This window comes from Myxocyprinus asiaticus, chromosome 20 (genome assembly GCF_019703515.2).
Source record: "Myxocyprinus asiaticus isolate MX2 ecotype Aquarium Trade chromosome 20, UBuf_Myxa_2, whole genome shotgun sequence".
Classification (NCBI taxonomy): Eukaryota; Metazoa; Chordata; class Actinopteri; order Cypriniformes; family Catostomidae; genus Myxocyprinus; species Myxocyprinus asiaticus.
Window position 1 is genome coordinate 32,859,754 of NC_059363.1, and position 17,093 is coordinate 32,876,846.

The following is a 17,093-nucleotide window of genomic DNA, read 5'->3' on the forward strand; positions in this document are numbered from 1 at the left end:
CGTCTTGCATGCACTGCTCTTTTGATGTCTATCCACAGATTTTCGATGATGTTTAGGTCGGGGGACTGTGAGGGCCATGGCAAAACCTTCAGCTTGCACCTCTTGAGGTAGTCCATTGTGGATTTTGAGGTGTGTTTAGGATCATTATCCTGTTGTAGAAACAATCCTCTTTTCATCTTCAGTTTTTTTACAGATGGTGTGATGTTTGCTTCCAGAATTTGCTGGTATTTAATTTAATCCATTCATTCCTCTTCCAGTGAAATGTTCCCCTGTGCCACTGGCATCAACACAAGCCCAAAGCATGATAGATCCACCCCCGTGCTTAACAGTTGGAGAGGAGTTCTTTTCATGAAATTCTGCACCTTTCGCCAAACATACGTTTACTCATTGGGACCAAAAAGTTATATTCTCTATATCAGTCCACAGGACTTGTTTCCAAAATGCATCAGGCTTGTTTAGATGTTCATTTGCAAACTTCTGATGCTGAAATTTGTGGTGAGGATGCAGGAAAGGTTTTCTTCTCATGACTCTTCCATGAAGGTCATATTTGTGCAGGTGTTGCTGCACAGTAGAACAGTGCACCACTACTCCAGAGTCTGCTAAATCTTCCTTAAGGTCTTTTGCAGTCAAACAGAGGTTTTGATTTGCCTTTCTAGCAATCCTACGAGGAGTTCTCTCTGAAAGTTTTCTTGGTCTTCCAGACCTCAAATTGAACTCCACCGTTCCTGTTAACGGCCATTTCTTAATTACATTATGAACTGAGGAAACGGCTACCTGAAAACGCTTTGCTATCTTCTTATAGCCTTCTCCTGCTTTGTGGGCATCAATTATTTTAATTTTCAGAGTGCTAGGCAGCTGCTTAGAGGAGCCCATGGCTGCTGATTGTTGGGACAAGATTTGAGGAGTCAGAGTATGTATAAAGCTTTGAAATTTGCATCACCTGGCCTTTCCAAACGATGATTGTGAACAAGCCATAGCCCTAACAAGCTAATTAAGGTCTGAGATCTTGGTAAAAGTTATCTGAGAGCTCAAGTCTCTTAGGGTGCCCAAACTTTTGCATGGTGCTCCTTTCCCTTTTTTCACTCTAAAATTGTACAAAATAAAAATAATACACTAATATTCCTTAAAATGTTGAAAAGAATGTTTCTTTATGCCTTTTGGAGATCAGTTCATCTTCTACTCACTTAACTATTCACAGCAACAGAAATTTTGACCAGGGGTGCCCAAACTTTTGCATGCCACTGTATCTCACCAATTTTTCCTTCCCTTTTCTCTGTCTGTTGCTCTGTGTAGGGTACGACAGTGATGTAACTCGAGAGAATGAGATCACCTATGTAATCAAGGCCTTATCTACAAACATGCGACCCATGACTGGGGTCAAACCCCACTTACAACAGAAGGAGCCATCAGTAGATGAAAGGTACATTAGGAATCTCACCCAATGTAGTGTGAGTGTTCACAGCAATGGACAGTTCTATAGTATTTATTATATGACAGATAGTTCCAGTACTATAATCTGATTAGATACGTGGCATTCCAAGATTGCTGATATTTAGTATAACAGCACTGGGACGCTTCAATGTTTGCATCACTGCAGTTCTCTGCTTTTGTGGCGATCCAGGCAGGCTGTCAGTCTGTGTGTTGCTTGACGGTCGGTCCTGCTTTGGCTTTGTTTGAAACTGTTTTGTTGGCAGAGCAAAAATAGACAAAATAACTGGCTATATTGTGCCTAAAATGTAAGTTACTCAATAAAGACTTTATTTTCATAGAACTGCTGTTTAAAAGTAATATCACACTCAAATCGCACACTCAAAAGTGACAGGATTAATACGCTGGCTACCACCCCTGGAGCTCGCTAGTTTGCTAGTTAGAATCCCAGGGTGTGCTGGGTGACTCCAGCCAGGTCTCCTTAGCAACCAAATTGGCCCGGTTGCTAGGGAGGGTAGAGTCACATGGGGTAACCTCCTCGTGGTCGCTATAATGTGGTTCGTTCTCGGTGGGGCACGTGGTGAGTTGAGCGTGGTTGCCGCGGTAGATGGTGTGAAGCCTCCACACGCGCTATGTCTCCGTGGCAACGCGCTCAACAAGCCACGTGATAAGATGCGTGGGTTGATGGTCTCAGACGCAGAGGCAACTGGATTCGTCCTCCGCCACTTAGACTGAGGCGAATCACTATGTGACCATGAGGACTTAGAGCGCATTGGGAATTGGGCATTCCAAATTGGGAGAAAAAAAAAAAAAAAGAAAGTGGCAGGATTGAGCTAGGATTTTTCTCTTTTCTTTTTCCTTTAATTTTCTCATTACCTTTACTTTTACCTGGCTTTGCTCATGTCAAGGAAGCTACCAAATAGGGGTACAACAATTTTTTTTATTTTTTTTTTATTCAAACAAAAATGGCTTGAATGAGCATAGATTTAATTTAAACAATAGCAGATATTTCCCAGATATCTTTGTTGTACTTTGCATACCTGGAATGTTTTATAGAATAGATAAATTGCTCATTTAGTCTTTGTTTGTGGTTAAATGTGAAATGTCATATACTGTACTCTTATTTGTTCTCCCATGTCGAATGCTTCTATAAACTCTTATATGTCAAATTCATATTCCACCATTAAGGTCCCATTTTGAATATGCTCATGTTGGTGGCACACTCTCTAAAGCCAAAATACTTACTGTGTTCTACTATTCTGGAATGGCTTACTAAACACTAAACTGTCTTTTAAATGCAAAAGAAAAAAAAACATCAATGCATACTGGACAGCTCTAATCATCTGCCACTTTATGGTTATGAAAAGTTATGAATTACCACAAGACAACAGTTAATATGATAGATAACCAGGGATAGTGTAATTGATGGAACACTTGGCCTTTAAGTGACATGCTACCCTCATGTCTGTCTTTTCCAATTTCCCTCACTCCTGTGTCTGTCTCTGCACTGCACTCCTCCCTGTCATGAAGGCAGGGCGTAGTCAGGTAAGAAGATCAATAAAAATGGCAATTGTTCAGAAAATAATTTCTCGTGCGCCTTCTCTCATGCTCTGTGGATGTTTGCTTTGCCGCATGACAGCCTTCATGTCCATAAAACCACCTGCCACACGCTTACCGGTAATCATATAACTGCTTGCCACTGAGTTATTACTCCTATTTTAAGCTTGGGATGCTTTAAATGCAGTTAATTTCAGTTTTAAATTAGAATAGATGCCGCAGTATTACATTAAGTGTTTTTCTGGCAAACATTCTGTCATTGCTTTGAAGTTACATTATTATTGCTCCCCACTTAATTATTTGAAGAGTACAGTTGCTTCTTCAGCCACTGGGAGCTTTGCTAATGCTTTGCTGCCTTTGCATTCTCTCTCGAGATGTAATGACCAGTGTTGGGGAAGATACTAAAACTGTAACTTCCCAATTTGCAAGTTACTCATAATTTAAAGTAGTTAAGCTATAGTCAAGCTACTCTTGAAAAAGTAGTGAGCTAGAATTACAAACTTCTAGCAAAAGTAGCATGGGAGCTATTTATGGAGGCAATAAAACAAAATTTAAACTATCAAATATATAACTGTCAGGAAAGGAAATGTAATTTATAATTTAATCAGAACCATATTTCACACGCTCAAAATCAATGAGAACTTTTGAATGAATAAATCTCGATTAGGGTGAAAGCAGCATGACACTTTTACAGATACATTTTATGCTAAATACTACTAAACAAATAGAATATAACTGGATCGAAAACGTAGTGATGAACAGCAGCATTTAACTAAATGTTTCACTATAAAAACGATACAAATGGCAACAGCTGGATTTCTTCATGGAGATTCAGTGAATTATTTATTTTTGAACCAGTTTTTCCAAACTGATTCACTTAAACGAATCAGACTTTCCAGTGCTACATATGAGACAGACAGTACGTTTTAAGGACAGTGTGTTTGATTATTGTCTAAGTTAGCTCACTGGATTTTAAGGACATTTTCGCAGTACAGTACAACTTAAATAACAGCAATGTAGCGCTTTTTCGCTACACTGCTACTCTTTGGAAAAAGTTGCTTGTTTCTGGAAAAGCTACACTGTTTTAAAAACAGTTGAACTACTGTCACGCTACTGATGTAGTTACACATGTAGCATTGGTACTTTTAGTCAGTTACACCCCAACACTGGTAAAGAACTTATCTTATTGAGTAAGCTAATTTTAGACATTCAGCTTCTCTCACTTAACCCTCTCTCTCTCAACTCTATTTATGTGTTGTTTTTGACCACATGGTGTCAAGTGAACATGATTGTGGTTGTCATGGGGAACATTATAAGTGGTAGTTTTGTATTTTGTGTCCTTAGTGTCCCTGTGTTGTGTTCTCTTGTTATCTGGAGCACTTGGGGGAACTGCTCACATTGAGGCCACAGTTCTAATGTTCTCTCTCTCTCTTTGTTAATGCTGCCTTTAAAGGGGCTCCAGGTAAGACTAGACCTATCATTCACACCATCTGATATTTTAGGGGATTTTTTGACAAAATTATAGTTTATAGAGTTTCACAAAAGTTGTACACAGAATTTTATCATCTGTCAGAAACTATGCTCTATAGAGCTGATTCAGTAATGTGCTTAGTATTAGGTGACACGTTTTGGTGAAATCCTGAAGTGAAACAGAACCGCACCAGAAGTCTGGTGTCCTTCGCACCCGTTACTGATTGTGGGTGTGTTTTTACTTGTTTTGGGGCAGACCCCCTGTGAGCAGGGCTCCACCAATGCCAGAGAAACTACAGACCAACAACATAGGCAAGAAAAAGAGACCCATTGAGGTGAGTGATCACAGCACATATTAACTTTCTGTTTGTGGAATATAGGTATATGAAAATTCCATCCAAACATCCATCCAGTAATGCTATCTAATGTTACTATGCTATTTTGTCCCATCCTATACCATCCCATTCCTTCCTATGCTACCCTACCCTACTGTACCCTACCCTACCATACTCTACCCTACCCTACTGTACTCTACCATACACTACCCTACCCTATCCCATCCCATACCATCCCATCTCACCCCATCCCACCCCATCCTATCTTATCCTATCCCATCCCACAACATCCCTTCATATCCTATCCTACCCTATCCTATCCTATCCTACCCTGTCCTAGTCTTCACTATCCCTTCCCATCCCTTTTCTTTCCTTTTCCACCCCATCCCACAACATCCCTTGGGAAGGGAAGGGAAGGGAAGGGAAGGGAAGGGAAGGGTAGAGTAGAGTAGAGTAGAGTAGAGTAGAGTAGAGTAGAGTAGAGTAGAGTAGAGTAGGATAGGAAGAGATGTTTCCCTTTGTATCCTGTCCTGTCCTACCCTATCCTATCCTATCCCACCTCATCCTACCCTGTCCAATCCCTTCCCATCCCATCCCAACCCATACCAACCTTTCCTTTTATTTCCTTTCCTTTCTTTTCATTTCCTGTGCTGTCGTGTCCTGTCCTTTTATTTTGTTATCCTATCCTATAAAACAATGTTTTCCCATTTTGTTCCAGACACCCCATTAGGGTTGGAAAACACAGCTATAGAATACTGTACTGTGTTGTACTTTACTACAATGTCATATTTTATCCTATTTGTACTTTTTTGAATGTGTACAGCTCATTCTGGTATCTTTCCTGTTGAGTTCATTAAATGTTCATTACAGAGCCCACTGTGCCCTTAGTGAAAGTGGTTAGATGATCTTTTTAACCTCTCTTGATTGATTTCTCTGTGTCTGTCCTTTCACGTTCTGAGAGACAGATACTCTCTGCTGTTGTTATGGATATGACCTCAGTCACTCCTCTTTGACTCTCCCTGCAGGACTTAGTGCTTGAGTTGGTGTTTGGTTACAGAGGCAACGACTGCCGAAACAATGTGCATTACCTTAATGAGGGGGCGGATATCATCTACCACACTGCCTCAGTAGGGGTCGTCCTAAACTTAACAACAGGTGGGGTTAAACTCATAGATACCTGTCATATGCCATGCAATGTTTGATTCATTTTAACATGCCAGAGTGGATGTAATAATCAGCATGCATTATATGTATATGTATTTTATTCTTTCAAACAGTCTTGTTTATGGAAAAAAATGTTGTTCAGCATTCTTACTGGGGGATTTTTCAATTTGTTTGCCATCAGCATGTCAGAGTTTCTATTTAGAACACAGTGATGACATTCTGTGCCTGACTATTAATCAGCACCCAAAGTTCCCCAACGTGGTGGCAACTGGCCAAGTAGGTATGTTTGTGAAAACATTCATCCTCTCTAATCACTTTAACAGAACAGAGAAAAGAATTTGCTGAGAAGTTGTTCATTTATGCTGTAGCTCAGAGATTTAATGGAGTTCTCAGCTATGCTTCATTCACATAACTCATTTATCTCAGATTTTTCTCATAAAATTAATGTTCATTACAAAGATCAGATAATTTGGTCTTGATAGTATTTGATGAGAAATACTGGAATTCATATTGATATCTCTGACTTTTGTAAACCTTTGTATCTTGGCGAATCTGAGCACAGTTTGAGACCAAGTTGAAATTTCTTGTGAAATTCTAGATGAGATATGTGAGTTTTTCTGGAGACAAATCTGAAAGCAGGAGACCATGTGCTCTATGTTTAATCTCATTGCTCTCTAGGAGAAACGTTTGAGATATTAAAGAGATCTCATTTTGATTTTTTACTATCCATTAATTCAATCATTTTCTGTGATTTTATTTTCTTAAAAGAATTTTGCTTCACATAAGTTACTGTATAAATGTTTTAGGCAGTTGTGAAAAATGTCTTTAATCATTTTTATTTATTAATTATTTCATACAAAGTGCAGTAAACTAAAAATAATAATAATAATAATCAATATTTGGTTTTACCACCATATGCCTTTAAAACAGCACCAATTATCTTAGGTACACTTGTGCACAATTTTTCAAGGTTGTTGGCAGATTGTTCCAAACATCTTGGAAAGCTTGCCACAGTTGTGTTCAGGCTGTCTTAATTGCTTCTGTCTCTTCATGTAATCCCTGACTGACTTAATGATGTTGAGATCCTGGCTCTTTGGGGGCCACACCGTCTGTTGAAGAATGCCTTGTTCTGCTTAGATTCCATTCTAGTTGCAAAATGAATATTTGGAAATCTAAAACTGATATTTCCTATTGACACACTGAAGCAGAAGATCTAATATAACCATAATATAATAAAATTTTGAACAATACTGTTTGTGCTCTTTATTTTGAAAGAGCGGTATCTAATTATTATTTTTTTAGCTTTGAGTCATGTGGTTTAATTACACTTTTGAAAACCGTATAGCAGTTTTGCAGCAATGGATTTAGAAATTAACTGTCTGCATTTTTAAAGTGCTGACTCTCGTGTTAAACTGCTGTTTTGTTCACACAGGTGATGCTGGTGATATGTCAGGTAAGAGAATATGTCCAGTTCTTAACAGAGTTGCTGCTCTCTGTAGAACACAGTTTAGGACACAGTTTCATTACTTCACATATGCAAACAACAGTGTACAACTAGAGTCTTGGTGTATTTACAGCCACATCTCCTTCCATCCACGTGTGGGAAGCCATGAACAAACAGACTCTGTCTGTGCTGCGCTGCCATCATTCTCGGGGCGTCTGCTCCATCAGCTTCAGTGCCACCGGCAAACTGCTGCTCTCTGTGGGTTTGGACCCCCAGCACACCCTCACTATATGGAAGTGGCAGGAAGGTACTGACCAATCAACAGCATTCACTTTGCTTACATGTCTTAACATACTTTTAGTAGTTGTGATGTTTCATTACATTCATTGCCTAATTGTTTACAAAGGTGCCAAAGTAGCAAGTCGGGCCGGGCACACCCAGCGGATTTTTGTGGCAGAGTTCCGACCCGATTCGGACACTCAGTTTGTGTCAGTGGGGATAAAGCATGTGCGCTTCTGGACGCTGGCTGGCAGGGCTCTGCTCAGTAAGAAAGGAGTGCTCAGCTCTATTGAGGACGCTCGCATGCAGACTATGCTCTCAGTGGCATTTGGAGCTGTAAGTATTCTTCTGTTTCTAAATGAAGTTCAGCAAGGATTAGTTCACCCCAAAATGTCGTCATTTACTCACCCTCATATCTTTCCAAACCCGTAGGACAGTTTTTTCTATGCGAAATCCAATGGCATTTTTAAATGTACATGATCGCAACTGAGATTTGAGAGCTGTAAAATAACTCATTTGGTGTTACACGGAAGAAAAAAGTTTGGAACAAGTCAGTGATAGCAACATTTTTATTTTTGGGTGAACTATTCGTTTAAATTAATTGTGGAAATGTGTGTGTGTAAGTATTTATGTATTAAGTGTATGTGTAAATTTGTTTGTGCGCTTGCGTGTCAGAGCTTAAATGGGAAAAGAGCACTGTTATTTTTTTTATTCAAAAATGAATTCAAAAACTTGTTTTTATTTGATTATATTTAAAAACATAACTATTTGAAAGAACATTACAAAAATTATAATCCTGCTTGCAGAGGTCTTTTAAAGAGCTCCAGCTGTTGTTTTGCAGGTTCAGTGTAAAAGGATAAATTAGAGGATGTGGAAAAAGTCGTGCTTTGCCATGTTTATGCTGTTCTTCTCTTAGAGGTCACTAGATTAGTGCAGGTTTGTTTTCTTTTCAGAATAACTTGACATTTACAGGTACCATTAGTGGAGATGTGTGTGTGTGGAAGGAACACATTCTAGTGAGAATCGTGGCTAAAGCTCACACTGGACCTGTGTTCACCATGTACACCACATTACGAGACGGGCTCATTGTCACAGGAGGCAAAGAACGACCGTAAGTGGCCTGACTCTTCCAGCTATGCTTAGGAGACCCTATGATATGGTTCGACTACCTAATTCTTTCAGTGTTGATATATTTTCTGTTGAAACCGGAAGCTGGGGTTGGACATATCGATTGGCTTGTCCTTTTTTGAAATCGACAATAGCCTTTAGTTACACCACAGCTTGGCAAAATCATTATTTTATACTTGCTAAATGGCAGGTGGTATTAGAGACAGGGATTCTCATTCTAGAGAGCATTTAACTGGACAAAATAAAAAATCTGTTTGTTTTTTTTAAGGAAGGGAAAGACTAGCTAGCTTTTGTGAGTAGGCTAGAATACAGTAAATGGCCTCAAAACTAAGAGTACAGACATTGAGTAACTTTTAATTAGATGTCTTTTTAAGTACTGTATATGTAATGTTCCACTTGTTGTAATATTTTCTGAAACTGCATGCATAGTCAAAAAAGTTCTGAATCGAGTGGTTAAGTGCTGCAGTGAATGAGAGGTTTTGTGTGGGCTGCCCTCTGCAGGTCAAAGGAGGGAGGTGCACTGAAACTGTGGGATCAGGAGTTAAAGCGCTGCAGAGCCTTCAGACTGGAGACGGGTCAGATCATAGACTGTGTGCGTTCTGTCTGCAGGGGCAAGGTACAATATTTACACAACATCACTACTATTTTAGAGCAGTGGCAGACCACTTAATAAGTAAAACAAAAATTACGGACCGACTAACACCCAAAATCTCATTTGACGTCGTTTTCACCATTCCTGTCTTGAACCACTGATCCATAAAGTGGCTTGACTGCTGTGTTGTTCTTATTTCATAAAAAAATAATTTTATTCAAATGTAATTGGAATTAAGCAAATGAATCTAACTAAAGAGTACACTGACAAAAGTGTGACACGTTGAAACAATTTATTAATGTTGTCAAAATGTGTTTATTTATTCTAATGAGTTGTGAATTTTTGTCAGTTATTTTATTTATTTAGGTCCCTTTATTGTAGAAGCTTTTTCTTAATGTAAATAGTGGCAAATTCTATTTTCTACCCTGAAATTTGACTTTACACCGATTCACATCATAGGCAACTAGTGAGACACAGCCTAATTCTTGTGCAACATTGTTTCCACTTGATTCTTTAGGGGAAGATTCTCGTGGGCACCAGGAATGCGGAGATCATTGAAGTTGGTGAGAAGAATGCAGCTTGTAACATCCTGGTGAACGGTCACATGGATGGTCCTATCTGGGGTCTGGGAGCTCACCCGACCCGAGACGTCTTCCTGTCGGCTGCAGAGGACGGCACTGTACGCCTCTGGGACATTGCAGAGAGGGTACACGACACACACAGAAGACAAACACTAATAAAACATGTTTGAATGTTTGTGCATATCTGCATTGCTCCTCTGCTATTAAAATGGATTGTTTTCGTAAATACAAAAACAGAAGATGCTGAATAAGGTGAATCTTGGTCATCCTGCACGAACGGTCAGCTACAGCCCAGAGGGTGACATGGTGGCCATCGGCATGAAAAATGGAGAGTTCATCATACTTCTTGTGACCTCGCTGAAAATATGGGGGAAGAAGAGAGATCGGCGCTCTGCAATTCAAGATCTCAGGTGAGACTGTCGTTCATTTAGCAATTCATAATTAGGGCTGCCAATTAAGTATTTTAATTAAATTAATTACATGATGTGTCAATTAACCCTTGAACACTTATCAATAGAGAACCCAGTTCTATCTGTTTCGGTTAAATTTGACCTGAAACATTAAATGTGGAACCCCCAATTTTTTTTTTAAAGAAATGTAATAAAAATATGCCAGATGTGGCAGTTCGAGATCGAGAGAGAGAGAGAGAGAGAGAGAGAGAGATAGATATATGCCGTTTGTGTGTCTCTCTCTCTGGAACTGACACATTCGTCACAATGTCATGTTTTGGGGGACTCTGGTGACGTCTGTTGGAATTTAAACAATTTTAACAATTACATGAAATGACAACTATTGCCAGTAGATGGCTTCAGTGCTCCATCCATTGGCTGATCTCTAAGCTAAAAAAAAACTAAATTTGTAGATATTATTGCAAGTTATGCATTGGATATATATTTAGACATTAAAAAAGCCAATAATTTGTAAAACTGTAGCATTTTTTGAAATCACTTGTGTTGAGATTTTTCAATGATGCCACAATATGCTTACAGTCAAACGGCTCCGATACTGACATTTTTAGACAGATCAGGTATCGGTCCGACAAGCCCAATCCAAATCCGATACTGTGTGTTAGTCATGTTCGTTACTGTCAAGCTCGAAAACTGGCATAAAAGAACCATAACAGCACCATTAAAGTAGTCCATATGACTCGTGCATTTTATTCAAAGCCGTTTGAAGATATGCAATAGCTTTATGAATCGTAAAAGGCTGTGTTTAATAAGTAAACATACACAGGTAGTATGCATGCTTGACACACAAACATAACGCGCAGGCTGGTGAAGCGTTCGCGGCTATTTTCAGCCCTCAGAGCTCACTGCTATTTTCATATGTGAGCGCTACTCACGAACAGCATCTCAGATTTAGATGCTCAATAGTTCGGTTCACTTATAATATGCATTTAGAACAGTACCGGAGGAGCATTTTACCAGAATTTGAATAAGAATTAATTAATCTACTGTGATGTAGCCCTCAAACAGACACTTACAGGACTTCCTGGAGTGTTAGGATCGTCAAAATAAAAGCGCAAGCATTTTAAAGATAAAGGTGTATGACTGAAATATATTACTGTTGTATTTTTTAAATCTAAAAGTCAATAATAATAATAATAACAACTTATTATTGGGGCCTGGGTAGCTCAGTGGTAAAATACGCTGGCTACCACCCCTGGAGTTCGCTAGTTCAAATCCCAGGGCATGCTGAGTGACTCCAGCCAGGTCTCCTAAGCAACCAAATTGGCCCGGTTGCTAGGGAGGATAGAGTCACATGGGGTAACCTCCTCGTGGTCGCTATAATGTGGTTCATTCTCGGTGGGGTGCGTGGTGAGTTGAGCGTGGTTGCCACAGTGGATGACGTGAAGCCTCCACATGCACTATGTCTCCGTGGTAACGCACTCAACAAGCCACGTGATAAGATGCACGGGTTGACGGTCTCAGATGCAGAGGCAACCGGGATTCGTCCTCCGCCACCCGGACAGAGGCAAATCACTACGTGACCACAAGGACTTAGAGCGCATTGGGAATTGGGCATTCCAAATTGGGAGAAAAACAGGAAAAATCCAAAAAATATATATATATATAATAATAATAACTTATTATTGTTTTCATTATTATTGTTTTACAAATTATAACAATATTTAAGTTTAATAGGTTCCAAAAAATAACTGTTTGAATCAAAAGTGGATGGATATCTTACAACTAAATTGAACAAAAAAAAGAGATCTGAATCCTTTAAAGTCCAGATACAAGTTGAAAAAAATATGCAAAGAAAACTGGACTCTTTTCTTTGCAAATTTGAAGACTGGAATTACTGTTAATTTTGCTGCTACATTATCCAGTATACTAGTTAACAATAAAGTTTTTCTTAATAAGCTATACATTTATATTGAAATTATGTGTAGTTAGAGGTTTGTGTTTCTTTACATATAAAAGGGTATCACCAGTTAATTCCACACAATAATGTAAAGATATTCTAAACTGATTATGCAAAAAAACAACAACACAACTATCGGATTGGGATCAGTATGGCCGATAGTGAGATTTCAGATATCGGATCAGAAGAGAAAAAGTGGTATTGATGCATCCCTAACCATATGCATACATTTTCTCACCGTGGGGTCAGACTAGGACTTTGATCTGACCTTTAAGTGTGTGTGTGTGTGTGGGTGTGGGTGTGGGTGTGTGTGTGTGTTTGTGTGTGTTTGTGTGTGTTTGTGTGTGTGTGTGTGTGTGTGTGTGTGTGTGTGTGTGTGGGTGTTCTACATTGAGGATATGTTATAGTCTCACCCCTTCATTTCTGTGTGTGTTCCACACTGTGGCTGGTTGATTTTTATTTGACCAAATAAAAAAAATAGCTCTGTTATAGTCTCACCCATTCATTTCTTTGTGTGTGTGTGTCTATGTGTGTCCAACAGTACGATCGGGGGACTGTTGGATAAAACCACTTAGACTCACCTCTCAGATTAAGAAAACCATTTTTATTAAAAAACAAAAATGATTCGGGTCAAAAATTACCCAAACAGTGATTAAGGGTTATTTAATCAAATCTTCATTCATCAAATTCTTGCATTTTGTTTGCGCTTTTCTTTATTTGCCTGATGATTGCTGTTGCCTTTGGTAGCAGCTGGGGCTAAATTTACAAGAGCATGCTGTGCATTTAGGGGGTACTTGAAGCTTGAATTGCTCCGATAGTAGGAAATTCCTTATCGTGGAATTTATGTAAGAGTATGAATCGTTAATTTGCGTAAAATTAATCAAATCATTTGTTAAATAATTCAGCATACCAGAATAACATGTTAAATTGACAGACTATTTATAAATATTTGCAGCCACCAAAAATCCACAGTAATGAGGATGGGCTTAGCACTACTTTTAGTGAGTGCAATTTAACTGTTATTACTGTGATGCAGCTAAAGTTGTAACAGCTCAGATTTCTTTCTCATCAGGTTCAGTCCTGATTCGCGCTTTCTGGCTGTGGGTTCCAGTGAAAATGCTGTTGATTTTTATGACCTGACGTTAGGACCACAGCTCAACCGCATCAACTGCTGCAGAGACATCCCCAGCTTTGTCATGCAGATGGACTTTTCTGCTGACAGCTGCTATGTGCAGGTATAGCAGGTTGGACAGCGTTTTGGTGTGTTTGTTTATATCTATGTGAAAATGCGAGCAAAGAATCAGGAATTTACATGCATGATGTCGTAAATGTCCATTCGAAATGTCACTACCAGAGTGCTCTGGTTTGGTAAATATCAAGGAGGTCTGTAATTTCCTGGAGAAAACTATCAGCTATCATTCCCATTCATCTGAATGGCAGTTGCTTGGCTTGCGCATCCACCCTCGGACTTAAGCGATTTGAAATCTTCCATTTTTGCTAATGGGAGCCACAGACGTTTTTGAGCCATTCACCTGACCCATAAATGTCATGTGACTAAACATTTGCTGCAAGAAAATGACAGTATGATAGCGTTGATTGGCACTGCATGAACGTGCACAGTCTCAAGCCCTTCACTAGTGACTATCCTAAACGGTGACAAGATTATATTCATTAAAACAGCTACTAGAATGTCATATTTGTGATTTATATGTTGCAAAAACATTTATTTGGCCATAATATACGTCTACATTTGAATGACCATCACCGATGCATTTTGGGTTTAAAGAATTAGTTAAGGCATCTTAAAGGGATATTTCACCCAAAATTTTAATTCTCTCATCATTTACTCACCCTCATCCCATTCCAGATGTGGATGACTTTCTTTCTTCTGCAGATCACAAACGAAGATTTTTAAAATAATATTTCAGCTCTGTAGGTCCATATAAGTGAAAGTGAATGGAGAAGCCCCAAAAGGCAGATAAAGGCAGCATAAAAGTAATCCATATGACTCCAGTGGTTTTATCTATGTCCTCATAAGTGATCCAGGCGGTTTTGGGTAAGATCAGACCAAAATATAACTCCTTTTTTTATTGAAACCTGATTGTTTGTAAAGAGTAGTGTCTCTAGTTTTGTTTGATATGCGGCATTAAAAAATCCAGTCATTTTTCGCACGTCAACACGCTGATAAAAATGATGTCCACATATGTGGAAATTAAAGCCGCGTTCCCTCAAAAGTTGAAAAAACATGTTCATTATTTTGAATATTTTTCAACATTAACACACCTGTGGGTCAATTTACTTCATTATAATATACATTATGTTATTGTTTTATTTTGTTATCACTGTACGATATGGTTCTATTCTTTAACATTAGTAAATGATTCCTATATATTTACTGTGCATTTTCATATTGAGAATAAATGTATTCATGCAAAAGCTGAAAAATGTTGCTTTCAGAGGCTTTATTTGGAGTTAGGATGACAATAAGGTGCATTTCTAACTGTTCTGAGACCAGTGCAGACAGACAGCACTCTAGAAGTCAAGTCATTCACTAAATAGGGAGCAAGGGAGCATCCTATAGCTTTCTATAGTGAAGTGCTTTCACTCCTAAAATTTGACCAAAAGTTCAGTTTCAGGCTGCAGATGATGTTTGGACCACTCAACATGTTTGGCAGACATGGGACAATGGTAATCAGTATTTAGACTCAGAATTTTATAATGCTAAGTTTTATATTAACATGGTAGGCAGTGATTTGATGATGCTGGCCATTACTTTTAATAATTATTATTTATTCAGCTTTATAGAATATCAGCTGTAATTTCTATAACATCTCAAAAACATGAATAACCAACACTCCTGGACACAAACTATTTGATGAAAAAAAATCTGACTTTCTACAGCTTGGTATTACTTAACATTTCATAATCCAGCCCTGCTGTCCACAAATGTGGACACATTTTTAGAAAAACTATTTGCTCTAGAAATGTTTATTTTTTGCATATTAGGTCCTACTATTTACATATCAAAAAGGGATATGGAAAATGCACACAGCAGTCACGCAGGGGTCTCAGGAGGATAAAGGTCTGGCCACCATTCACTTGCATTGAAATTAGTTCTTCTTCTAAGAGACTTTGTTTGTCTTCTGCAGAATAAAGAAAGTTATACATGTCTGATACGGCATGAGAGTGAGAGAATGACTACTTGATGAGAGAATTTTCATTTTTGGGTGAACTATCCCTATAAATACACATCTTTCCCTGTGTGTAATGTGTATACTGACAAATGCTTTACTGTTGTTGACAGGTGTTGGTCAGACCTAGACAAACTCATTAGCTCTGCCTTTACTTATTGCTCTCTGCAGTTGTCCACTGGTGCTTATAAACGTGTTGTCTATGAAGTGCCTTCTGGGAAACAAGTCACTGAGCAAGCAATGATTGACAGAATAACCTGGGCCACATGGACAAGGTAACTGACTATCTGAGGTGCAACCACACTCACATTGGGTCTCATTCACTTCACATATCTGAACGCAGCATTGGTGTACAAATGTTTTCACACAGAAATCATTAATAATTAACAACTTAAACTACCGGTATATTACAAAAATCACAGACTCCTTGTGGCGTTAGAAGAAAGTTGAAATGTTATATATATATATATATGTTACTGTAGTGCTGAAGTGTTTGTGTTTGTCTGTAGTGTCCTGGGGGACGAGGTGGTGGGAATCTGGTCCAGGAACACAGATAAAGCAGATGTCACCTGCGCTTGTGTCTCTCACTCCGGCATCAACATTGTCACAGGTGATGACTTTGGAATGGTAAAGCTGTTCGACTTTCCGTGCCCAGAGAAATTTGTAAGTATATTGAATTTCTCTGGAATAATTTGATGTTTTTATGAAGGTTTTCGATTTTAAAAGTTTGAAAATATAAATTGACCACCTGTCAGTTTATAACAATGTGTTGTGCATTCGACAAATGACTTGCAAGTTGCAAAGTGAAGCTATTTCACTCTACCCACTGTTCTTTTATGGTTCCAAAACTGACGTGACCACAGTCAGCAGTACTTTTACTAGTCACTGCATATTGTATTTAGTGAATGCTGAAGAAAAAAGCATGTGACAGGGTATCACATGAGTCAATAAAACAACTAAATGTGGCACAATTGATAGTTTCTAACTTCTGTATTATGGATTTCTACCAACACATTCCCCACAGCTGTTTAACTGAGACTTTAAAAACTTTTTTAAAAATAAAAAATGCTTCCTCTTCCTCTAGGGTAAAATAGCAAATTGTCTCATTAGAATTTGTGTCCTCAGGCCAAACACAAGCGTTTTCTGGGCCACTCTGCCCACCTGACCAACATCCGCTTCACCAGTGGGGATCACTTTGTCGTCAGTGCCGGAGGAGATGATAGAAGGTGTGTGTTCTGTTACACACTGCAGTTTAAGCTTATGTGGTTTCATGTAATATAAATATTTTCTTTTCCTTTTTTTATAATCAGCTTTTGTGACAGTGCTGTCAGCATTTTGCTTCTCTTTGTTATTATTTCAGGATCCAGTTGTCCAGCAAAAAACATTAAGTTTTGATCGATTGACTCATGTACGGTTTTTCAAACCATTCTGAGAATTTAAAATCTGTATTATAACTCTAGTAAGTCATTAGTTCTGTTCCAAAACCTAGTGAGCTGTCTTTCTGTCTTCTGCCTACCTAGGCACATGCCTTCTAAGGCAGCATCCTAACTGATTTCA

At 38.6% G+C, this 17,093-nt stretch overlaps 1 protein-coding gene across 1 annotated transcript in view; it reads left to right on the plus strand.

Annotated features, from left to right (window-relative positions):
- The window catches only part of LOC127411295 (echinoderm microtubule-associated protein-like 5), a 144,746-nt gene that overhangs the window by 123,038 nt on the left and 4,615 nt on the right, over positions 1-17,093 (plus strand). The window contains exons 27-41 of the mRNA XM_051646769.1: positions 1,294-1,420; positions 4,712-4,790; positions 5,816-5,945; positions 6,136-6,234; positions 7,387-7,407; positions 7,532-7,705; positions 7,805-8,013; positions 8,631-8,788; positions 9,307-9,421; positions 9,915-10,103; positions 10,216-10,388; positions 13,418-13,580; positions 15,708-15,811; positions 16,046-16,199; positions 16,662-16,762. Coding sequence (XP_051502729.1) covers positions 1,294-1,420; positions 4,712-4,790; positions 5,816-5,945; positions 6,136-6,234; positions 7,387-7,407; positions 7,532-7,705; positions 7,805-8,013; positions 8,631-8,788; positions 9,307-9,421; positions 9,915-10,103; positions 10,216-10,388; positions 13,418-13,580; positions 15,708-15,811; positions 16,046-16,199; positions 16,662-16,762 — 1,996 coding nt within the window. The remainder of the gene's footprint in view (positions 1-1,293; positions 1,421-4,711; positions 4,791-5,815; positions 5,946-6,135; positions 6,235-7,386; positions 7,408-7,531; positions 7,706-7,804; positions 8,014-8,630; positions 8,789-9,306; positions 9,422-9,914; positions 10,104-10,215; positions 10,389-13,417; positions 13,581-15,707; positions 15,812-16,045; positions 16,200-16,661; positions 16,763-17,093) is intronic.